Source organism: Protopterus annectens, chromosome 7.part0, assembly GCF_019279795.1.
Source record: "Protopterus annectens isolate FY-2018-M chromosome 7.part0, PAN1.0, whole genome shotgun sequence".
NCBI lineage: Eukaryota > Metazoa > Chordata > Ceratodontiformes > Protopteridae > Protopterus > Protopterus annectens.
This window is the reverse complement of record NC_056739.1, coordinates 840013720-840038839: the sequence shown is the minus strand read 5'-3', so window position 1 is coordinate 840038839 and position 25120 is coordinate 840013720. Positions and strand designations below refer to the sequence as shown.

The 25120-nt window shown below is 42.5% G+C and overlaps 2 protein-coding genes across 8 annotated transcripts in view; both read left to right on the top strand.

Moving 5' to 3' along the window:
* Positions 1-18212, top strand: part of MRPL13 (mitochondrial ribosomal protein L13) — a 506205-nt gene extending 487993 nt beyond the window's left edge. For all 4 annotated transcript variants that reach the window (XM_044077384.1, XM_044077380.1, XM_044077382.1 and 1 more), the window contains one exon: positions 17955-18212. In XM_044077384.1, coding sequence (XP_043933319.1) covers positions 17955-17979 — 25 coding nt within the window. In that variant the 3' untranslated portion in view covers positions 17980-18212. The remainder of the gene's footprint in view (positions 1-17954) is intronic.
* BNIP2 (BCL2 interacting protein 2) overlaps positions 1-25120 on the top strand; it is a 2487402-nt gene that overhangs the window by 1148165 nt on the left and 1314117 nt on the right. The window lies entirely within an intron of this gene.

Genomic DNA, 25120 nt, shown 5'->3' with positions numbered 1-25120 from the left:
ACACTTGGCACCCCATCCTTGATCTGTCCATTCTAAGCACCTTCCTGGTGATCCCAGAATTTAAAAATCCTCACCCTCCAGCAGCTATACCCCATGAGGGCAGCAGACGCTTGGCTATCCACCCTAGATTTAAAAGAGGTCTACATCGGCAGCTCAACAGAAGAACCTTCACCCTAATAACTCAAAAATGGGGCACCCCGAAGGCTGACCTCTTTGCCTTCCACTCCAACCATCAGTTCAGCAAATTCCGCACCAAGGAGTATCACTGCATGGCTTGGAAAGTGGATGCCCTGTCCTCCCTTCCCTTGGTTCTCCTATTGGTCTATGCCCTTTCCTCACTACCTCTCATCCCAAGGGTGCAAAAAAAAAAGGAGGAAAACCAAACAACAACAATTTTTTTCCAGACTGGCCGCCAGCACTGGTATGCCCTAACCTGTCAGGAGCCCCCAAGTAGGAGCCAGGTCACTGAACTACATGGCACACGTTATTCGGCTGCAGCGGGATCTTATTAAGGAATATGCTGCGTCGCCCCCGGAGTCCATGTCGGCGGAGGACAAACAGTTGTACTTCACCCGTATGGCCACTCTTAGGTCCATTTCCAATACCTCTATGCGGCTACTATCCCATGCCACGGAAGGAGCTGCTAGAGCCAGCGGAGCAGGTCTCGTCATGAGGCGTCAGGCCTGGCTCCGGCATTGTGATTTTGCGGAACCCTTCAAGGCATCTTTTGCAAATGCCCCTTTTGATGGTTCTGCCCTATTTGGGAAGACCGTTCGCAACACCTTGGTCCAGAGCGAAAAGGACGGGAAGACGTTGTCTGCCGTCGGAGTCCACTTCTCTGCTCCCCAGAGGTCCTTCTCCAAGAACCAAAAGGGACAGAAGAAGATGTGGTTCTGGAAGTCGCAACAGTCTCAGTCTGCTCCGGACCCCCAGTCCTTCCGTGGCAGAGGAGGACAGGGAGGACGCCGCCTTAGAGGCAGAGGGGGCCCGAAGAATTTTGGGTCCAGAGAACCTTTCTCTGACCGGCCCACGCAACAGCCCTGAAGGGTTGCCCGACTGCTCCACTCTGGAGGCAGTCGGGGGGCATTTCTCGAGGCACCTGGCAGCTTGGGAGTCCATCACGACAGACCGCTGGGTGCTTCGCATCATATCTAGAGGTTACCAGATCCCCTTCTCTTGCCCTCTTCTCTTCCCCAAACACCTCCCCGATGTCCCACCCGATCAGAGGGAGGTCGCAGCTGCGGAAATCTGGCAGCTCCTAGAAAAAAGAGCCATCCAACATTCCCCCTAGACCAGCTCTGATCGGGTTTTTACTCCAGGTTCTTTTTGGTGCCAGAAAAGACGGGGGACTTAAGACCAATCCTCGATCTCTCCCTTTTGAACCTGTCAGTAACCAAAGAAAAGTTCCGGATGGTCACTCTTCAATCTATTCTGCCCCTATTACGGGAGAACGATTGGATGTGCTCGATAGACCTCAAGGATACGATCATATTCTAATGGACAGACGATCCAGGAGGTTTCTCCGCTTCCGGCTAGGGGCCAGTCATTACCAATTCAGGGCTCTCCCCTTTGGTCTCACCTCAACCCCGAAGGTGTTTACCAAAGTGTTAGCAGCCCACCTGAGGCTCCAGGGAATACATGTTTTCCCATACCTGGACGACTGGCTCCTGACCGCCTCGACAAGGCATCTACTCTGTACAGCCAGGGATTATTTTCTTCACCTTGCTCCCTGGCTAGGGATCACAATAAATATGGACAAATCTGCTCTCACCCCGACCCGAGTCATAGATTTCATCGGGGCCAGGTTAAACACAATCAATCTTGTAGCCTTCGAACCCTGATGTTTCATGTGCGGGCCATCCTTCTATCTTCATCTCCTCCGGCGAAATTGGTCCTGAGGGCTCTAGGCTCAATGGCAGCGGCAATCAACTTGTTACCTATGGCACGTCTGAACATGAGGGTCTTACAGTGGACCCTCCAAGTCCAGTGGTCTTTTCTTCATTACCCTCTGAGTCATCCCATTTCCCTCAGCAGGGCTTGCAAGAGGGCTCTCGTGTGGTGGCTGCAATCTCCGGATCTCCACACAGGATGCCCCTTCTCTATGGCCCCTCCCCTGGCCACGGTGACCACAGACGCCTCTCGCCTCGGGTGAGGGGGGGCACTCTTCGGGCAGGACTATCCAAGGCACGTGGAATGATGCAGAGACCTCTTTGCATATCAGTGTCCTAGAGATGAGGGCAGTGCTGTTAGCGTTGCAAGCACTTCAGGACCTTCTTCCTGTAGGGACAATTGCGATCCAGACGGACAACATGTCGGTTGTCTGGTACATCAACAAACAAGGGGGAACCAGGTCTTACCTGCTCTGTCGAGAGGTCATGAGAGTGTGGTAATGGGCGATATCCACCAACCGTTTTCTCATCGCAACGCACATTCCCGGATGGTCCAACATCCTGGTGGACAAACTCAGTCGCACCATCCTTTCCCCTTACGAGTGGTCTCTCAATCCGCACATAGCGAATCAGATTTTTGCCAAATGGGGGCAGCCCTGTTGCGATCTTTTTGCCTCTCCCTCAAACACCAAATGCAACAGCTATTTCGCTTTAATTCTCCAAGTCAGGGAATCCCCGAAAGACGCTCTGGTGCATGTTTAGCCTCCCGGTCTGCTTTATGCTTATCCACCTCTTCCCTTGATGCTAAAGTTTCTACAGAAAGCCAGCCAGTTGGGGAGCAGGATTATCCTCATTGCCCCATTCTGGCCTCGTCAAACCTGGTTTCCTTACCTTTGGTCTCATCTGGTGAATCCTCCTTGGATTCTAGATCCCCTCCCAGATCTTATCTCCCACCCTCTGGGTCTTCCGACCCCAAACCTGGACAGCCTCAAGCTCACAGCTTGGCTGCTCCAGTTCCACTCCTAGCCAGGACTCCCGGCATCTCTTCCCCAGTAGTTGCAGCCCACAAGCCTTCTACTAGGGAGGTTTACAGCAGCAAATGGAGACGTTTCTCTATCTGGGCAGAATGTCAAAACTTGGATCCCTTCACAGCTCCTTTACCTGCGGTGCAAGACTTCTTAAAAGGGTTATTTCACCAGGGAGCTAGCTGTTCCACTGTCAAGGTTCAACTAGCAGCTATCTCTCACTACCATGTTGGACATGATCTGCGTCCCTTGATCACTTCTGAGTTTTGCAAGACCTTCCTGAAGGACACCTTCCTTCTCAGACCTCCGGTAAAGGAAGTGGTACCTCCGTGGGATTTGTCGTTAGTGCTTCAGGCTTTGACAGCTCCCCCCTTTGAGCCTGCAGCTTCAGTGGAACTCAAGTATTTGTCTTGGAAGACGGCCTTCTCGCCATCACCTCTGCTAGAAGAGTTTCTGAAATTCAGGCCCTTTGTGTCAAACCCCCGTATCTAACCTTCCACAAGGATAGAGTCTACCTCAGGACCAATCCCTCCTTTCTCCCTAAGGTTGCTTCCGAATCTAATTTCAACCAGTCCATTAATCTGCCAGTCTTCTTTCCCAACTATCACAACAAAGGAGAATACAAATTACACTCGTTGGATGTGCATAGACAACTTTGATTCTATATTCACAGGACATCTGGTCATAGGCAATCCGACCAGTTGTTCGTCTCCTTTGCCAAAATGAATTTGGGTAAATAGGTATCCAAAGTTATGTTGTCTCGATGGATCTCGCAATGTATTCTTTTGGCTTATGAAAGTTCTGGTAGGCCCGTGCCTCAGGGAGTCCGTGCCTATTCTAACCGATCTATGTCTACCTCTGCTGCTTTTAGATCCAGGGCTCCTTTAGATGATATTTGTTCAGCTGCCACTTGGGCCTCATCTCATACCTTTATCAACCATTATAAGCTGGATATTATCTCCAGAGGGAGAGCATCCTTTGGCTCTGCAGTGCTCCGGAACATCCTTCCATGATGGCCGCCCAAGATTCAGGTAGCTGGGGACTCTGTCCCACTGGTTGCTGCACAAATGAAGTTAACTACTTCAGATTAAGAAGTTATGTACTCACTATAACGTTCCATCTGAGCAGATAAACTTCTTTTGTCAGCAACCATCCCCCCCTCCTTCCCCCTGACCTTCGATTATTCACATTTGCTGTCTTCAGAGTTGATTTTTGAAATTGGTAAATCTGTAGCAGTTGCTGCTTGGGGGCAAACTTGATCTGAGGTCAGTCAGGGTTGGCAGGGGTTTATGGGTAGAGGGAGGAGCTAGGAGCTCGGATCTAAGCTGTTGAAAACTGCCGGCTCGGATCCGAAGTCGGATCCGATACCCACAGGTTGCTGACAAATGAAGTTTATCTACTCAGATGGAACGCTATGGTGAGTATATAACTTCTTATTTCTTCCTTCTGTCTGATCTTTGTCTCATTCAGCATGCAACTCAAATGGTGCTTCTGTGTTAGGTGTAGGTATTGCTGGCATGTACTGTGACTTGCCAGATGCATTTGTTGTGGTTCCTACAAGGACCCTATGTAGTGGGGATATGGTGCCTGCACCATACTTGGTACACTGGCCATATTTCCATGTAGGTATATTAATGTATGCTCATGTGACAGACACCTCCCTGCTTCCAGGGATGCAGCTATTGGATTTTTTTTCTTTCTCATTTAGCATATGCAGAGGACAACATGGACTGTGTCCCTTACAGCAGGTGGCAGGTGAAACTGTTAGCCAAACATAATTAGTTCTTCTAATTAGTGTTTACCTGCATTTTAAATGTTTTCAATTAATTGGTAAGGTAGACTCAGTCATGACCAGTTTCCCTTTGTGCCTGCTCAGTATAGGTCTGGATGTTAGCTAAGCTGAGCAGGTAGCCCAGCTTTGGCCCACCTGTGGGTGAGAGAGTGAGGGTGATGAGGCAGGGATTGCTTTACCTGTAGGGGAATAGATGCTCTTCAGTACCAGCTAGCCTAATAACATTGAGTGAGGTAGCTCAGCTACAGCTGGAGCAGGTGGTGGGGAGTGCAGTGGAGATATCAATGAGTAGATGCATGGCTGTGATTGACAGCCTCCTGTATTGGATTTCAGATTCACTTATCTGTCCCACCTTGACCATCAGGCTGTCTAGGGAGGATTTTGCCCATACCCCCAGTCACTCTGATCTGTGATGGATCATAGTAATGTCCCTCTGGGCTGAGGTAGTAGATGGCATGCTGTTATTTCCAACCTACCCTTACCCATAATACTGGTGTAACCCCTTTCTGTTGTGTTATGCCCCATACCCTGTGCACTGTCCACCCCACCTCTCACCTTGTTTGTCCTCTGTCACTGTAGTTCCCATGTCTTCCCATCCTAGTGTGTACGTCCATACCTGTCTAACTGTTCTATTTGTGTGTGCATGTATGTATGTCTGCTTCTGCACACTGACCTGTGCCCCTTCCCCTTTCCAGCATTCTTTCCCATCCTTTTTTCTGTCATTGTATTAAAGTGAGGCTCTATATATACAAAGTACGTATTTCCCTACCTCCCTCACATTGTGTTCACTGCTGTATGTTGTCGTGTGTTTACCTATATCTGTTGCCTTCCCAGTTTTCCTGGTTTCTTGTACACTTTCCCCTTTCACATATCTCCATGTAAGTGTGCACCATAGCACTGCAATTACAGATCAGCTAGATAGCTTTATGTACCAGTTGTTGTTGTCCTGCTGTGACATTTTGCCAGAGTGAACAGCATGGCCTCTATATGTACTGCTTTATTTTGAGATGCAGCAGTTTGAATTCATGTTTCCTGTTCTTGTAGGGTGTACATAAAGTGGTGCACAGCCACTCTATGGATTCCTCCTTGCATGTCTGTGTGCATATTTCACTACATGAATCTGTCTGCTTGTACATTTACCTCACTACTTGTGCTCCACAGAATGCAGCTACCTGCATGAAAGGCACTTGCCATCTTCTCTGGGATGTATAATTCGTGCCTAAGATGCCATGCAGTACTGCCAAGGTGTAGAAGCCTCAAGCAGAAATGCAGCATATTTTTTTGAATTCTAGTTAACAGTAGATGGCTAAAAATATACAGTGCAAAGTTGCAAAATGATTCATCAATGATTTCTTAGTGACTCACAGCATTGCTTCCATACCTGCTATGCTTGCCTATCTTTATCTGAAGAATGGGGCTTGTAGGCATTGATTTAAGTTTGGATATGAGGTTGCAGCAGGGACGGATGACCTGAATATCTTTTTTTGAGTAATGTTAACAAATTTATATCCTATGCCGTACTATTTTTATCAGCAGATGCAGTGAGATTTAAATTTAAATCACAGTAGCAGTGGCAGCTGTATGAATCTTCTAGAACTGTGCCTTAATGCGATTGTTTTCATTTACTTTGAAGCCTAAAGCCTGACCCATTTTGATCTGTTTTCAAAAGTTCAGTAGACATTTTTACTGCTTAATTCATACCCAAACTCTCATTCCTGTATTAATGTGTTGTCCCTATTACCTGTATGTATTTTTCTGTTTTTTTGCCAATTCCCATTATTATGAGGTTGCCATCACACAGTTCAGCTCGTACCCTAACAGACTCATATTGAACATTGTTGGCATATTTCCTCATGCCATCTTCAGTAAGCTGCCTGTCTCCCATTATAACTTTTGAGTATTTTACTTGCAGGGGACAAGAAGCCTGAAAGATCTCTTAAATTTTGTCTGTATGTAATGAGACTAAGATGCCAGGCAATATCAAGAGTTATACCCATCCTTTTTGCCTTTGCTTAAAATCTTTTGTAGTTATTAGTGTAATCTATTTCCTATATATTGCTGATTCTGGTTTTACTATGGATTTGAAAAAGGAAAAGTGCATTCTCTGTGGAGTCTGCATGTCCTTCATGTGTTCTTGTTGATATTCATCAAACTGCTTCTCTTTTTCTTCCACATCCCAGTGACATAAAGGTAATTGAATTGCTGATTCTTCAGACTGGCTGTAGGCGCACGCATGTGTGTGTGTGTGTGTGTGTGTGTGTGTGTGTGTGTGTGTGTGTGTTATATCTACATCAAATCTTTATCAAGTTAAATGACTAAGAACACTTCAGGATTAAACAGTTTGACAGTATAGCTTAGACTTTTAAGACAATGAGTTTCAAATACTTGATATTGCATTGACCAGAGTTTGATTCCCTCAGCCTTTGTAGCTTCATCTGTGATTATTAGTCTAACAACCCCAAGGAGTCTTTTTAAGCTTAACCATGCTTCCCAAAGGTGAGCATCAACCCTTCTACCTTGTGTCTGTAAGGTAAACACCTTAACCTTTATGCCAGCCCCAACCCCCTTGCATGGTTTGTGACTCCTAGCTTGCCAGTTAAACAGACTAATATGTCATGTTCATCAGTGAAAAGAAGCATGTGTGCAAATAGTAAAAGCAAATAAATAAAAACACAGAATCAACATTTGAAAAGACTTTCAGCTGGCGACATCTGAATGTTTAAAGGAAGAGGGCCGCTATTAAATTATGGCTTCCACAAACAGATATGAGATATGCAGGTGCATCTGTGAGATGATGTTGAAAACAATTGCTGAAGTCATGTCTTTGGACACCAGTTTTTCTTTTTTATTTCTCAAATGATATTCATAGATTGTTTCCCCTTATTACACATATTTGGAATATAAGGGAAAAGCTACCGCCCTAAAAGGTTATGGAATGACCAACACACACACACACACACACACACACCATTGCCACACAAGTTGTCACCGAGCCATGCATTCTACTTTTTGCAGACTGATCCCCTGGTAGAAGAGATTTTTCCTCTGAGCAGTGATCACTGTGTGAATTTATTTGCTTCCTTATTTTTGTACTAAAAGCTTTTTAACTTTTATAAACCTAGTGAGTTATTGTGTTTACAATGTATATTCTTAAATTTAATTTTGTCCTTGTTAGCAAGGCATTGCTCAGTGTATGTAAATTATTTTGTTTCACTTTTGACCTAGGGACTTTGATTTGGATACTTTGCAGCTATGTACTGCATGAAGATGAGGAAGTAGCTTGTGAAAATCATGCCCTGGTGTGCAGGCATACCTCTCAAACTCATAGCACCGTAAACCTGGAGAAAGACAAGAATAATGGGGGGGTCAGATGCCCAAAAATAGGAACAGATTTTAAATATTGCTGTTATAAACTTAAAAAGTTACTAGAATGACAGGATTTGTGCTAGCATGCATTTTCGGAAGGATATGAAGTGTGAAACTCAAATATGTCATTATTTACTGAGGCAAAAGTCTGGACAATCTTTGAAAATCTATACAGCTGAGAGGTATGTCTGCAGGATTAACATATTCCCCTGGTCTTGAAACCATCACTAAAATAGTGCTAGATAAAGTGGATGTTTGGAAATTAGTTTGGGATGTCTACCAGTTTTGTAACTGTTTAAACCTTAGAGGGGCGGTATTGGTATACTGTTAAACAGATCCAGGAACTTGTTCCTAATTCAAGAAACTTTAGAATATTAGTAGTACATTTCAAAAGGGGATGAATACTTGCATTTTGACCCTGGACTCCATCAGTTGCAATATTTCTGTATTATAACATTTAACTTAGAATGTTTTGCTAAAATATGAATTCTGCTTTAATTTAATGTATCTAAAGTATTTCTTTCTGCCACAAAGCATTGCTAAGCAGGGGTGGGCAGCTTCATCTGGAATGCAATGAATGGAATCTAATGAAGGGTACATTGTAAAAGAGCCTGTTGAGACATGACTGACCTGAATGAAGCCTTTTGGCAGCTGGAGAATATGTACATCATTCAGTAAACCTACACTGTATGCTTTCAGCTTCTGCAATATATAGAAAGTGTAGGTTAAGAAGAATGTGAATTTTGAAAAACTTTTCATCCGCAAATAGAATATACTCTGTTTTAACTGATACTCCTTTGTAAAAGCAGTCTAAACTTTGCAGTCCTGCATCTGGTCTCTTATCATTTCTGTTTATCTGTTATTAGCTGTATGGATTCACTATTGTCAAATAAATTTAGGGGACCATCATGTATAAATTGCATGCCTTCTGTTATATAATTGTAAATTTTGCATTGGGTCAGCCCTAAATTACTGAACAGAATGATCTATTCAGTCTACAAATTTAACATATGCAAGTAGAAACAGTACAGAAAACATTCTCCAGTCATTGCTTTATTAGTTAACATTACATTATCAATTTTAGTCATAATATTACAGCATCATTTCCAGTTAATGTGAAAACTTAATGTTAACTAGTTAAGTGGTACTTTATAGTTAACATTAATATGGTAACTAATAATGTAGTATTAGCTATATTGCACTACTTTATCACTTTTTTCAAATAAAAGAATAATGTAATATTGGCAAATAAAATTGTTTTAGTATATATGCTAGTTTGTCATATACTCATGTAATACAATTATTATTAAAAGTCCTCTGATTACTTCTTAAAGAAGTGCAGTAATTGATGCATTCATTTGCCAGTACTAACTTTATGCTATTCATGGTCATAATAGAGCCATAACCTCTCTTGGCAAGCAGTGGGCATAAGAAAGAGAATTGATCCTTGTCAGGATGTCAGTTGATTGCAGGACACCATGCCATTCCCCCCCACACACACACACACACATGCACAGCTTAAAGGAAAGCCATTTCACCATTAATCTGTTGCAGTAAAATACTTCAGCATGATGACACACCAGCTGTTAGCAGCATTGTACACGTGGTAGTAGTCATGCAGCCTGTCAAAAACCATGGAAGATGCACAGCACTAATACTGTAGCATAATAAATGCATGCACAAATGATTAAGTTAGGACTGACAGATAAGTGAACATCATATGTGATGGACAAAGTGAAGCTAAAACAGTACGTCAGTTAGTTTGATATATCCCTATTCCTGTCCTGTTCTTTATTTGGAGGCTTTTGCAGTTGCCCGCCCCCACTGTAGATTTGATCTGGGAGTCCCATCTCTTTATCTCATTCTACCTAATAGACTCCTTCTGCACTTGTTTTTAGTCATTTATAATTGAATTGCATTTTTTAAACTGTTTGGTCTAACATTGCTACATACTCAAGTGTGCTAGATTGCACTGCATTTGAATTGTTTTTACTGCTGTTTTTAGCTAGTTTTCCGTATATATATATATATATATATATATATACATATATATATATATATATATATATATATATATATATATATATATATATATATATATATATATATATATATATATATATAAATATATATATATATACACCTTTCCTGTAACTAGTGTAGTCCAGATTCAGATTTGCTGTATCTAGGACTGTATGTAAAATTCTGAGCCCCCCCAAGCTTTCTGTGTTGGAGGTAAGCCTTCTAGCTTATCAGTGGAAGTGGTAATCACTAGGTAACCTATCTCATAAGGAGAGGTTCTGGCCCAGAAATTGTAGTTATTGGCAGTTTTTCCATCTCTCTCAATTTTCTGATTTAAAAGCCCGCATTTGCACTTGTTTCCCCCCTTTCCTGTAACTAGTTTAGTTCAGATACAGATTCTTAGTTTTAGCACTTGAATTTGCTTATTCGTGATCAGCACTTCTTCAGAACTTGTAAGCACTAAATAACCTACTAATTGCTACAGCACTCAACCTTCCTCATTACCTAGAGGAAAACAGTTTTGGTACTTACTTTCCTCACTTACTTAGAGAAAAACAGCTCTTGTACTCACTTTCCCCACTTATCTAGAGGAAAATAGTTTTTTATTCAGGCATGTCCAAGGGTCAGCTCCCAGTGTTCTCTCCTGTCTATCTGATGAATCTGGGCATCCTGGGCCAATGTAGAAATTGTCTCATGTACGTAGACAATCCTCTCCTCCTACCACCCAACACTACAACCTGTGAGAGATGCACTTATCTAGCCAAACTGGAGGTAAAGCTCTCTCCAATCAAGACTGAACTTGACAGTTTTAGCACTTGCACCATACAACACTCATCACATAGTCTCATTAAATCTACACCACCAAAATCCACACATAGAAACACAAAAACATTTGCGGAGGCTCTCAGTAATAATCTGCTCAAGCAACAGAGACCTCCAAAGCAGAAATGCAAGCAACCTCCACCCCCCCAACACAACCCAAATGACACATAGCTTGCAGACTCAGTGTGCCACTCAACCACAGCCAATAAGGCAAAACAACATACCCAACACACTAGTCATAGGTGACTCTATAGTCAAGGCACACTGATGTCCCACTCACCAGGCTAAACAAGGAGAAGGTTACTGTCAGCTGCCTGTCGGGTGCCAGGATCCACCACATAACCCACGCACTCAGGTCACTCCACAACAAGTACAAATATGACACTGTCATTGTCTATGTTGGTGTGAACTACCTGAGATGTACCTCCCTGGACTACATGAAAAGAGACATGGAAGAGCTCTCCGATCTTGTAGCCCAGGCAGGTATGACCCTAGCCCTGAGTAGCATTCTGCCATCACCCAGAATGATGCCACAGTACAAGGACAAAATGATTGACTTCAACAATTGGCTAAGCTTCTGGTGCCATTCTAAAGGGATCCAGTATCTGTCTGCCTGGGATGACATGGTTGACAGACCACGATGCTTTGCCAGAGATGGCCTGCACCTGTCACTCCTGGGATTCCGGATACTGGCTAAGGTTCTTGGCGCCCCTGTAGTGCCTTTTTTAGGCAATGTTCAAATGACAAATTCACCACCATAACAGGAACAGGCAAGCAAAAACTGAGGGTGATGCTACTTAATGATAGAAGACTAAATCTCAAAATGCACTCACTCGAGGCACTCCTTAAAATGGAGAACATCGATATCTGTGCAGTGACTGAGACCTAGTTCAAGGCTCCAGAGAGTACCCCTGCATGACCAGGCTATAACTCATACCACACTTTTCGGCCATGTAACCTGGACAGAGGTGTGTCCATACTCATTAAGGATATCCACACCTCCAGGCTAGTTGCTCAGCATAATGCAGCCAAGGTTATCCAAGTGCAACTAACTCTGGGCAAAACTGCAATCCAAATTGTAGCTTGCTACAGATCACCCACCATGCCCCAGGATTCCTACTCCTCTTTTCTTGATGTACTGGAAAATATTAGGGTTCAACCAAACACCCTAATAATGGGCGATTTCAACTACCCCACCATTAACTGGGAAAACTACTCATGTACCAACTCCTTCACTCAACGCTTTATGGAATTCATAAACTTCAATGCCCTGGATCAACTTATCCACACCGACACCAGGGGCAACAATATCTTAGATCTAGTCATTACCAACATGAGTGACCGGTGTTCCACACCTGAAGTCAGTGCCTCATTGGTGCGATCCGACCATAAGCAAATTACCCTAGATATCCACATCCTGCCCCCACCCCCCATTAAAGAAACCATGGTAAAAAATTTCTCCAAAGCCAACTTCATGCTTCTTAAGACAGAAGTGGTGAACGTCATGACACCCATGCAGATGGACAGTACAGTTATGACTACTGAATCCTACACAATTGCACTTTATAAGCACTTACATGAGTGCATGGATCGGGCTATCCCAAACAGAACCAAGACGCTATCCTCCAAAAAAAAAGGAAGCCAATCTGGTGGTCCCTTGCCATAAACAAACTGTACAACAGAAGGAAGAAACTGTTGCAAAAGAGAGTAACATCCCATGAGTGGAGGAGCTCCCTGGTCAGCCTCAGTAAGAAGCTGCGATCCCTGATAAAATCCTCCAAAGCTAGTTACGAAAATGAAATCGCCACTGATTCTAAAGACAACCACAAAGCATTCTATAGCTATGTCAAGAATCTCAATGGCAACACTCAGATCAGCTCTGAGTTACAGCACAATGGCACTAAATATACAGACCCAACTGATATTGCCAACAATCCTGGCAGATAGGTTCAGTGCTAACTTTACCCTCCTCTCACCCTCTAAAGAGCCCATCTCTGTACCGAAAGAATGCAGAGTTCCTGTAATCACGGCTGCACAGGTAAAAAACACACTCTCCAAAGCCAAGAACACAGCATCCATGGGACCAGACAACATCCCAGGTTGTGTTCTACACAAACTACAAAACGAACTGGCACCCCACCTAAGTACCATGTTCAATCATAGCCTCACCTCAGGCTTTGTGCCTGCTGAATGGTGCACAGCGACGGTTATCCCACTCCACAAGGGGGGAGCCACCATGGACCCCGGGAACTACTGCCCCATTAGCCTGACAAGGCTGCTCTGCAAGGCCATGGAATGTATCATCATGGAACTTATAAACAAAGACACTGGTAATCTCCAAACTCTGGACCCCACCCAGTTCGGGTTTGTAAAAGGCAGATCATGTCTCCTAAACCTGATAGACTTCTTTGAAGCAGTCACCAAAGCTGTAGACAAGGGTAAGGTGGTTCACACAGCCTATCTAGATCTTGCCAAGGCTTTCGACACCATCCCCTACTCTGGAATTATTGATAAACTCACTAAACTAGGTATAAATCCCTATGTCACAAGATGGTTTGCCAACTGGCTCACTGACGGAACCCACACTGTGAAAGTAGAAGACTCCAAATCCGACTTCAGACCAGTGACAAGTGGAGTACCACAGGGTTCAGTCCTGGGTCCTCCCCTGTTTGGTATCTACGTCTCTGAAGTACAGGCTAACACAGAAGGTCTTTGGCTAACGAAGTTCGCAGATGACTGCAAACTAGGAGCCATAATCGAAACTACTAATGATGTGGACATCCTAAAACAAGGTCTCAGTGAGACAGGTGCGTGGTGTCAAAGCCATGGCTTCAAGCTCAATGCCAAAAAGTGCATTGTCATCCCCTTTGGTAAAAACTATGTACCCATGAACTACAACATAGGCGGTAGTATACTTAACACCGAAAGTGTGATAAGAGACCTTGGGACACAGGTGGGACAGTAGTCTCTCCTTTGATAATCACTTCACCCCAGTAATCTGGAAATCCTTCTATGTGGCACACCTCATCACAAAAGGTTTCTCATCCAGAAAAAAAGAGGTCATTGTTCCCCTCTACTCATCACTCACTCATTAGACCCATTATAGAGTACAATGCCCCTTTTGGTATGTACCTCACAAGACATCTACAACAACTGGAAAGGCTGCAGAAATACTTCACAAAGAGGATTACAGGCCTCAAACAAATGCCCTACGCATACAGTCTCAAAAAACTCCAGCTTTACTCCGTCGTATGTCACCTACTCAGAGGTGATCTCTGCCTAACATATAAAGCTATGTCAAACCCAGAGCTGTTGGACATGCTCCACTTAAATAAATCTCAATCCCTCTGCGCTACATGCTCTAGTGACCTAAACCTTGTCACCACAATAAACAGAACATGCCAGAGGGATAGATTCCTGTCCCAGAGACTTCCCATACTCTGGAATAAACTACCTATCTATGTCAAACAAAGCTCCTCATTAGCACTCTTCAAGAAAAATCTTGATGATTGGATGGGAAATAGGAAATTCACCCCGGGGATCAACTCTGTGGCTCTGCTCGACAGTGGCACAGGAAAATAATTTTCTTTGGTGGCAAAAGCCAGGGTACCTTTTTGGCTGGGCTTGTATAGGCCCCAGGGCCGATAGCCTAGTACCTACCTATGAACCTGTATAAGGCACTTGCCTGTTTTTCTTCTATCTTTAATTACTTATTGTGTAACCAAGAAAATCACTACAATTTTTTCCTCTAAAAGAACTGACAGATACCAACTGCTTATAAGTCATGTAGTATTTGCCTGCCTACTTTTCAAAAAAATGTAATGCAATCTTTCCTGTTTTAGGGCAACATGGATAATGTTTTTTTTCTCCCATTACTAGGGCTATAAGTTCAAGGGTAACTGTATTATATTTGGAGAATTTAGCTTAACAAGTACAGTTGAAAAACCATGTAGAGATAGAAAGAGCATGCAAATTCCACACTGTGATCAGAAATCAGGATTTAATCTTTTACTCTGAAAGGATAAGGCAGAAATCTTTAACCAGTAAGCACTGTGTTGCCCCTTCTAGTTAAGGGCTTCCTGGAATGTACTACTTCGCTGCAGTTCTGATTCCTGCAGTAGTGATCTTCAATGTGGAAGGTTTGTTTTGTCCCAAAGGAATTTGTCATTCTTTGGAGTTTTTCTAATACTAATATGAAATTAGCCTTCCAAAGGCACAACCGTATAATAGTTAAAAGTACAAATATGCGATTCTAATGCCTTTCATGAAATTACCACATCATCTTCAGGCAATGTACAGGACTGGCCTGCGAATCTATGAAAAGCTAGGTTATGTATGAAAAAAAGTAGTTTTTTTTTTTTTTTTAGTAATTATGGTACAGAATGTTCTCAGTCAATTTAGGTAAAAGGCAACATAATAAAATTAATTTAAAGAAGTCTGCAGAGTAGTTCAACATGACAGGGTTGCAAAAGAATGTGTCTTTTTGGACACTATAAACAAATGGAGAGAATGTTTTGGTACATATAAATGATCGGAAAGAAAAACAAAGGAGATGATCGCATTGATCCATCCTTGTCATATTGCTGAATGAACACTACTATTCTTCTGCAGGACAGCACTCTCTAGAAGGCCCACTTTGAGTCAGAGAGAGAGGACACCACTGTGACTGAACTCTAAGGAGGCTTGGTATCACGTCCACATGGAAAGAAGCTGCCAAAAATCCATAATATAGATATTGGAGAATTTCTAGTAGTATTAGCAAGCAAGCATTCATTATCCCCCTGCATAAAGGAGGCAACAATTGCAACGTCAATAATTTTCGTCCTATTATTATTCTTCTCCCCCTTTCTAAACTTCTGGAAAAGTGTATTCACCTCTCTTGCTGCACATCCTCTTAGATAACAACCCAAGCCCCCTCACACAACATGGATTCAGGCACCACCAAACCAGAGTACTATGACTGCCCTCTTTATCTTTCTTGTATTTATGCGATTTTGCACGGATTCTGACACATTGTTCTACCTCCTATCCTTCTATCCAAACACCATTGACACAATCTGCACAATCTGCTTTTAACTAAACTGTCAAAAACTTCCTCTCTCCCTCTTCCATAAATTCGTTTTCTACTAAATATCAACCAAGCAGTTATATGGAAAAAGGGAAAAGGCCACTTCCCATTCCTTTCAGTATCACCCCCCTTCTTGTTCCCCTCCCTTATTCCTGGCCCCCTAATGTTGTTTATGAATTTATGACTTTCCCAAAATCCTCCATCATCATCCAATCAGATGATATGATGCTTCCATTCTCTGCCACCTCCTCTCCACCTCCTCCCTCCAAAAAAACTTACTCAGCAAGCCTAAGCCTTTTAAATAACTAAACATTGGACTTAGCAGCACTCAATGCCTCTCCAATGCAACTTAAAAAAACTTCCTTCCAAATCCACCTCACCTCCCCTACTCTCCTTCTTCAATTCCTCTTCAGCCTAAATTCCAAACCTAAAGAACTAGTGTCTGACTACTAGGTGTAAACTAAGCTACTAGGTGTACTAATTGACAATATCTACAACCAACTATTACTAAAAAATACTAAAAACCAAAAAAACCTACCACCAGAAAACCGCCAGAACCAATACTCCCTCAAAATTACACTCGCTCTCTTTTCTCTCTTTCTCCTCCCTTCTCTCAATCCTCCACCAATTACTAACTCTCCTAAAAACAGCCCTAAAAACTCTTTTTTAAAACAGCTTTCCAACAAATATAACAAAATAGCCAAATTACCACAACCTTCAAAACCAATTGGCTTGATTTCCCTCATCAATTTAAATTTATTTGATTGCTGACTTTCGCTACACAAGCTCATTCTCAGCCCTTCTCTTTTTCCTCCTCCTCTGTCTTCTGCCTGTCATCTTCTGTCTTCAAAGCCCTCAAAAAGCACAATCAAACAGAGTCCTAAGGTCTAACAATCAAAACCTATTAGTAGTACACAAAACACTATCTATCCCCTACCAGTTCGCCTCTTAAACTCACACAACCTTTCCCGCCTTTGAAACTCACCCTCTCCATCCATTTCAACTTGCTAAAAAATTTATAATCATCAAAAAAGATATATATATATTGTTCTTGCCTGTCCCTCATATCCCTCTCCCTCCCCTCATCCCTCATCTTTATTCCACATCACACATTTATAACTTCCCACATTTCATTCTATTTAGTATTAATTCTCCCAATTTCTGTGTATGTTCCCTCAACATTTCTGTTTCTTCCTCAACAACTCTGTTTTCATTTCATATCAATTTCTTTTTTCATTTTTCAAATGTATTTAAGTTTTATCTCTATGTTGTATAATTATGTATCTATATCTTATAATGTTTTATTTCTATATAGTAGTAACTTCAGACTGTTCTGAAAAACGGCCTCTTTTCCCCCAGGACTCTTTTTGGTAAACTCTCAATGGCAAATAAATAAAATAAATAAATAAAATTAGAGGCCTAAGTAGGGTAGGTCCCAGTGGTGGCATGACCTGGTATAAAAGTAGCTAAACAGGCTGCCGATGTGATCTGAAATGTATCGCATTAACTTCTAGTAACTGTAGGTTATATACCTGTATTCGTTGGGCAATAAGAAGGATGGGGAGGGTGGCATGATACACTCGTTCAGATACATTCATTGCCTCTGTGGCATCCTTGACAGAGTTTTTTAAAAAGCTGTTTGGTAACTTTTGAATGCATTTTCCTAACTTTCTGATCTCAGTGAACTCAACTAAAGCTCTTGAGAAGGACTGCTGTAGGTTTGTAGTAATGTTGAGAACACATTCCATGTACAGAACTTTAGTAGCTCACCCAGCCTAGCTCAAAAAGCTGTGTTGTGCCAAAATGTATTCTGCTGACCTTCTGTATATGTGTCTGTTTCAGTAATCTTCAGGCAAAGTGTTGCCCTGGAGCTTAGTACACTATGCAAAAATATTTAGGTTCTGTTTATTTGGAATACGTAATTCATTTTAGCAGTATGATGACTTATTTATTTTTTGTGTTTCTTGCAGACCCGAAGACTTCAGAATGAAGTAATGAAACATCCTTAATTATAACCAGACAAAAAAAGGGACAGTATATCTGACGTTTTCTTCTTGCATCATTCAGCTGGCTGTAGTTGTGAAGTTTGTGGGTTTCTTTTATATATATGTGTATGTCTACATACACATAACTACTTTTCAGATGACATCTTGGGTCTGTTTTTTTGGAAACTGCAAATATTTGCAACATATGAAAGAACCTTTAAAAATAAAGTTTTGTAACATTAACATTTTGTGTTCTACTGTCATTGTCTTTTATGTAATCTAATAGTTTCCACTTTCTCAGTAATGGTCAGTCGCTATTTTTAGAAAAAAATATTAAAAAGGGAAAATAAATTCCTGTAAAAAAACAAGTAACTGCAAAGGAATGTTTATTATTGCTGACAAAGTGGGTTGCAGTCAACTTACAATGATATAGATGTGTCAAGTCAACTAGTACTGTTGCAGTTTCTTTTTCCCTTTCACTGTAGCATATAGACTGAAATTTAACAAATTATATGTACAAGCCATGCTCTTTCACAAACATCAAATTAATTTATTTTTTCTTTTAATGAAGCTAGTGATTTATTTCATATGCTAGAATGGAAAGGCATATGCTGCTTATCCTTACAGGAGAAGTTGCAGTATGTTTTCTTTTCAAAGTTTGCAGCATTTTATCTCATGTAGAAGTGAATTCTGTTGATATTCTTGTATATGGTCTGCAGTTAATTAACTGAGATGTAGACTATAGATCAGTTTTATCATTATTTTCAGCTGTGACCAGCCATATTACTTTCCTTTATACAAGGCATATTGTGTAAAATGGATGCTATTAACTTAGATGCAACTCCTAAACTTCAAGATGGGTCCACTAATCATGGGCTATTCTTAAACAGAGCTGTTCTGATCATCTCCCACATGTCTAAATAAAATAAATCAGCCATCCTTTCATTAATTATTCACACTTTTAAAAAAAGTATCTTCATTGTGATTGGTGCTGTTCATGACGTAATAAAAATTGCATTCAGTGCACACTGTCTGCCCATTGCAAATATTGTTTGTTCTGCCCTAGTCCAGTTAATTAATGTCAGTAGTAATGGAAATGTCTTGGAATGCATGTCAGCTCCATCTGGAAACTTGTCTGAAAGCAAGACGTCAGGCCCATCCATTAATCAAGTCCTTGTTCGGAAATGTAACTTTCTGAATTTGCTTTCTTTATGTAAAAGGGAATTCTAAACCAGTCAAGTATGTTAACTAATGATACAGCAGCTGAAAGAAACACATTCCTATAGTATTAAAGGAAAGTAGAATTCGTTGTTTGTATCTTTATTGTATAAATATTTTAAATAAGTTTTTACATTTGGAGGGCAATACCTTTCTTTTGACATTGTTGAATTAACATCCACACTATGTAGATTTGTAAGGGGGCCAAGACTATGTTCCATCCCACAGCTTTGGTTCTGCATTGATTTCTTTGCATCGTCACAGTATGACGTTGTCCTGTTCGATTCTCAGCTAGAGCGTCTTCTGTGTGGAGACATGTGTGAATGGGCGTACCTTTGTTGAAGGTTGTGCATCAGGGCTGGCAACTCGGCACGTAAAAATCTACTGCCAATCATTAGCAGACCGGAGTTCCGCTGTGGCGACCCCTAACCGGGAAAAGCCGAAAGACACAAGTAAACATAACCTTTCAAATCTGTTGCAAGATGCACTAGGTATAGATGTCACTTGTGCAAAGGTTGCATAACAGTTTCCTAAACGATCTGTATTTCTGTTACCATATACAGTTTCTGTTAATTGTGGTGCCAGTTGGGGGGGCAGAATCTTTCTTATGCAAGTCAAAAGTGCAAATCTGTTTCACAGGGTAAATTCTGCAGCAATAATCACATTGTATTCTTCTTTGTATTAGCACCTAAAGGTAGACTGTCTTTTAATACATACTTCAGCGTGGGAGAAGACTGCTTTTGACATTCTTATTCCACCTGCAGTTTGGGCAGTTTTTCCATCTCTTTCAACTTTATGTAAAAAAAAAAAAAAAATTCTAAGCTTGTTTCCTGCCCTTCCTGTAACTAGTCTAGTTCAGATACAGATTTGCTGTATCCAGGACTGCTTGTAAGCTTTTGAGCCCCCAAGCCTTTCTGTGTTGGAGGAAAGCCTTCTAGCTTATCAGTGGGAGTGGTAAGCACTAGGTAGCCTCTCTACACCAAGAGGAGTGGTTTCTGGCCCAGAAATTGTAGATGTTCTTCGTGTTTCACTACAGTCATTACAATTGGGTTATCCTGCTGGCAGGCTACCCTCAGTCAGCTTGAATTCCAAAGTCTAGGTCTGGCGTCAGTTGCTGTCGCCTCTTCCCTGACGTCAGTGCACCAGGGGTATAAAAGATGCAGCCGACGCCATTTTCTTCACTCTTTCTTCCCGCGCGGTGCCCGGAGCAAAAGCAGTTTGCAAGTGCCAGTCGGCCAACTCCTGAGATTTTCGTGTTCGAATTTCAGATCCGAAGTCTTCACTAAAAGCTATGTACCCCATTGGGGAAACTTTTTTCTTGCTCCAGGCCGATGTCAGGAAAAGTTAATAATTGTATTTCTTGTGGGAAGCAAATACCTCATAAGGACTTTCATTCTTACTGTATTCCTTGCCTTGGTCTTGACCACGATGTTGCTAATTGTCGTTTGTGTGCTAGATTTAACCAACGCATTATTAAGCGTCAGTGCGATTTTGCATTTCACTGTTTTGGCATGATTTAACTATACAGTGCCGTCGGATAGCCATCCAACTACCGGAGTGCACAAGAAACGCAAGGAAAAGGACAGGCATCCGAGGTCCAAAACCGACGACGAGGCTTCTTCTAAGCCAGTCGCTGGTTCACTGGTTCTCAGTGAGGCACCTTTGCAGCCCCTGATGACCGCTACTTTAGACTCGTAGGCCGCTACCAACACCCACATGGAGTAGACCAGGCCGCTGGAAGCTCAAGGTATTGGACCTTCGGAAACTATTCCCTCAGATGGGTCCGGAGCAGCTGAGCAGGCATCGGCTTCTGAGGGTGTCTTCAGACCTACTCAGTTATATGTTAAAACGACTTCAGCTTCAAAGGCAAAGACTAAAGCACCTTTAAAGACAAAGAAACAAGTACAACAGCCTCATGGACGGGCCTCCATGCCTAAAAATCAGATACTCAAAATGGCCAAAGACCTAATTACTTTGATCAGGGGTTCCCATCCCCCTCCTGATAAGAGGCCTAGGCAAGAGACATAATACGAATCTTCAGATCAGGTTTCCATTTCCTCTGATTCCTCTTCTGATCAGGAATACTGTCTCCCTCCCTATGAGGATTCTGATGCTGAAGAATCAATCCCTTCAGCCTCTCCTCCTGAGTATTATTCTTTTGGAGAAACTTTACATACCATGAGGGAGCATTTCCACTGGGAGAGCCAAGATTACTCAGAATCTAAGAAAAGGCTCAGAGACTTCCTTTTACTACCACAACACAGGCCCCTAGCTATTCCACCTGTGTTAGACATTGTCGATGATGTATTTTTAGAGTCCAGTCTGAGCCCTGACTCCTTACCTCCAGCTCCTGTTAAGCCGGACAGGAACTACAGGGTTCCTGACTCTCATAAATTCCTTTTCAAAAACCCTGCTGCTGACCCAGAAACTGTCTCTCAGGGTCCCAAAGGGGTCAAGGCTGACACTGCAAAAAACCCTACTCCCTCTGACAGGGATTCTAGGGCACTGGACAGATGGGGAAAAAAGATGTACACTTCTGCTACCCTGGCTATAAGGGCTTAGTTTCATATGCTCAAATATCAGCAATATATTATGTCACTGCTTAATCAGAAAATATTGATAAATTCTGAATGTGCAGAAAACAAAGAAATGCAGGAATTATTGCATGCAGCTGAACAAGTTGGAAAGCATATTTTGCAATGTGGTTTTCATTCTCTGGAGGCCTCCTGCAGGGCCGCAGTTATGGTTTCTGTCATTAGGAGGCATACTTGGTTAAAGGAACAAAATCTACCTGATCATGTTAAAGCAAAATTATTAGATGCTCCATTACAGCATGATGCTTTGTTTGGTGTTAAAGCAGAAGACGTGTTAAAGAAAATGGAGGACAAAGCTAAATCTATGCAAACAGTCAAAGATTTCTTACAGGTACAGCCACCAAGATCTAGCAGACACTGGCCTACAGAGAATTTGTCCTTTCCGGTGTCAGACAGGCCACAAAGGGGCAGATACAGATGCCCTAGAGGCAGATCCCAGCCCCAAGGTTCGTACAGGTCTAAACAATGGGGTGCTTCTACCTCCAAAACTGGAGAAGACAAATCACAGCCATACAGGAAACAGTCCCAATGACTTCCCCCTGCCTGCGCCAAGCACTTATCTTCTGGCAGCACCTTTAGGGGGAAAACTAGCACTTTTTTCTCAAAATTGAAACATAACCCAGGACAAATGGGTCTTAAACATAGTGTCACAAGGCTACAAGTTTCACTTCCATACCCTGCCAAGGGGAAACGGTTGGCCAGACCTGCCAAAACATCAATGGGCAGAGGCACAAAAACAAGTCTCATCCCTCATGGACATGAGGGCCATTCAACAAGTACCAGAGCAAGAGCAGGGACAAGGATTTCATTCAAGATTGTTCTTGGTACCCAGAAAGGGCAAAGCCTAGAGACCAATACTGGACCTATCTATTCTAAACACATATCTGGATATTCCAAAATTTAAAATGTTGACTCTATAGCAGCTTCTGCCCATGTTGGGCAAGAAGGCTTGGCTTGTGGACTTTAGATCTAAAAGAGGCATACCTGCATGTCCCAGTCAGACAAACATGCAGAAGATACCTCAGATTCAAAGCTGGCTCAATGCACTACCAATTCTCTGCACTGCCCTTTGGCTTATCTACTGTGCCCAGGGTCTTCACAAAGTGCCTGGCACCAGTAATTGCATTCTGCAGACAGAGGAATACAAATATATCCTTACTTGGACGACTGCTTCATTCAAGCAGAGAACAAGGACATTTTACTACAGCATCTGGCGTTTGTAAAGAGATTACTACCATGCCTAGGGTACATAGCCAACGAACAGAAATCAAAACTAGTACCCTCTCAAGAGATAATATTCTTGGGTGCAAGCTTAAATACAACTGTCCAGATGGCTTATCTCACGCCAGACAAACAAAGGCAACTGACTACCTATTTCAAACTGTTGGCAACAAAGGCCCAGTTATCTGCAAGAAAAATTCTGCAGGCTTTGGGCTTCATGGCATCCTGCATTCTACTAATTCCATATGCAAGACTGCATATGAGAAAACTTCAATGGTACTTAAAAAGTGTTTGGACTCAACATTGCTACAGCCTGGAAACAATAGTTACTCTCATTCCCTGCCTGCAACAGGAGTTTCGATGGTGGGTGAAGGCTTGTCACCAGAACAAGGGACAGCCATTCACTTTACCCCCAGCCACACAGACATTAACAACGGATGCATCGGATTATGCCTGGGGAGCCCACATGGCAGGAAAATGTATTCAAGACATGGTCCACAAACCAAATGCATCTACATATAAATCAAAAACAGATGCTAGCTGTTCAAAATGCCTTGACAGCCTTCAAGGACCTACTTCATCTGGGATAACTACTGATAAAGACAGACAACACCATGGTCATGTGGTATATAAACAAGCAGGGAGGCGCTCATTCTTACCCCCCTTTGCAGACTAGCCATGACTTTGTGGGACACAGCATTGACTTACCAAGTACACCTGCAGGCACAATTTCTGCCAGGAAAGATAAATACTCTGGCAGACGAACTAAGCAGGAACCTCATGGATCCCGACGAGTGGAAATTGGATCCACAAGTCTTCATCATGGTAACAAGGAAATGGGGATGCCCGGACATAGATCTATTTGCCTCACCTCACAACTGCCAACTAAAGAGATTCTGCACAAGGACTTATCACAGACAAGCATGGAAAGTGGATGCCCTATCTTTCAGCTGGAAAAACTTAACAGTATATGCCTTTCCTCCTCTGCCTCTCCTCCCCAAGGTACTCCTAAAGGTCAGACAGGAGAAGCCAAAAATGATACTGATTGCCCCAGACTGGCCACACCAGTAATGGTATCCAATCCTAAGGAACTTGTCTCAATGCCCAGCCTGGACCTTACCTCAAGTGCCTCATCTACTGTCTAAGCAGAACAATCAAATTCTGCACAGCCAACTCAAGACCTTAAATCTGGCAGCATGGCGGATAATGTAGTCATACAAAACACACCTCTCACTAAAGCGGTGATGGATGTCATTTTGGAGGCCAGGAGGCCTAGTACTAGAAAATCCTATGCTGGAAAATGGAAGAAATTCTGTGCTTGGAACCAAGAACAAGGTATTGACACAGCTGTATCAAATATCCCTCAGATTTTGCAATACTTGACTGAGATGCTGGACAAAGACCTATCATTTTCATCTATAAAAATTCGTGCCTCTGCCATTTCAGCACATTACAATACAGAGCCACCAATCTTTTCTCATCCTTTATTAAGGCAGTACCTCAGAGGGGCCAAAAAGTTAAGGCCCCCAAGGAGATCACCAATACCTGCATGGGACCTCAATTATGTCTTGGAAAAACTCACCCTGCCTCCTTTTGAGCCAGCCGCTACAGCTGATATAAAGTTTTTATCGTGGAAAACAGCTCTGCTCCTAGCAATAACTTCTGCAAGACGAATGTCAGAGCTACAGGCACAAATGGCTGTGGAACCTTTTATCATTTTTTATCCATACAGGGTTTCTCTGAGGACAAATCCGACATTTATGCCTAAGGTAGTGTCCAGTGTGGCCTTTAGCCAAACTATTCATCTGCCCACCTTTTATCCAAACCCACAGAATAAGGGGGAGAGAATTCTGCATTCTTTGGACATACACAGACAGCTACGCTTCTATTCGAACAGAACCAAAGCTTTCAGAAAGACAGAGCAATTACTAGTGGCATATGCTGCAGGATCACAAGAAAAGGCCATCTCAAAGCAGACTGTTTCAAAGTGGATAGGTCACTGCATTCGTTTCTGCTATTCACAACATGGCAAGCCAGTACCTAAGGGCATTAGGCCACATTCAACCAGAGCAGCAGCCACTTCAGCAGCCTTCCTCAGGAGTACCAACCAAAGACATT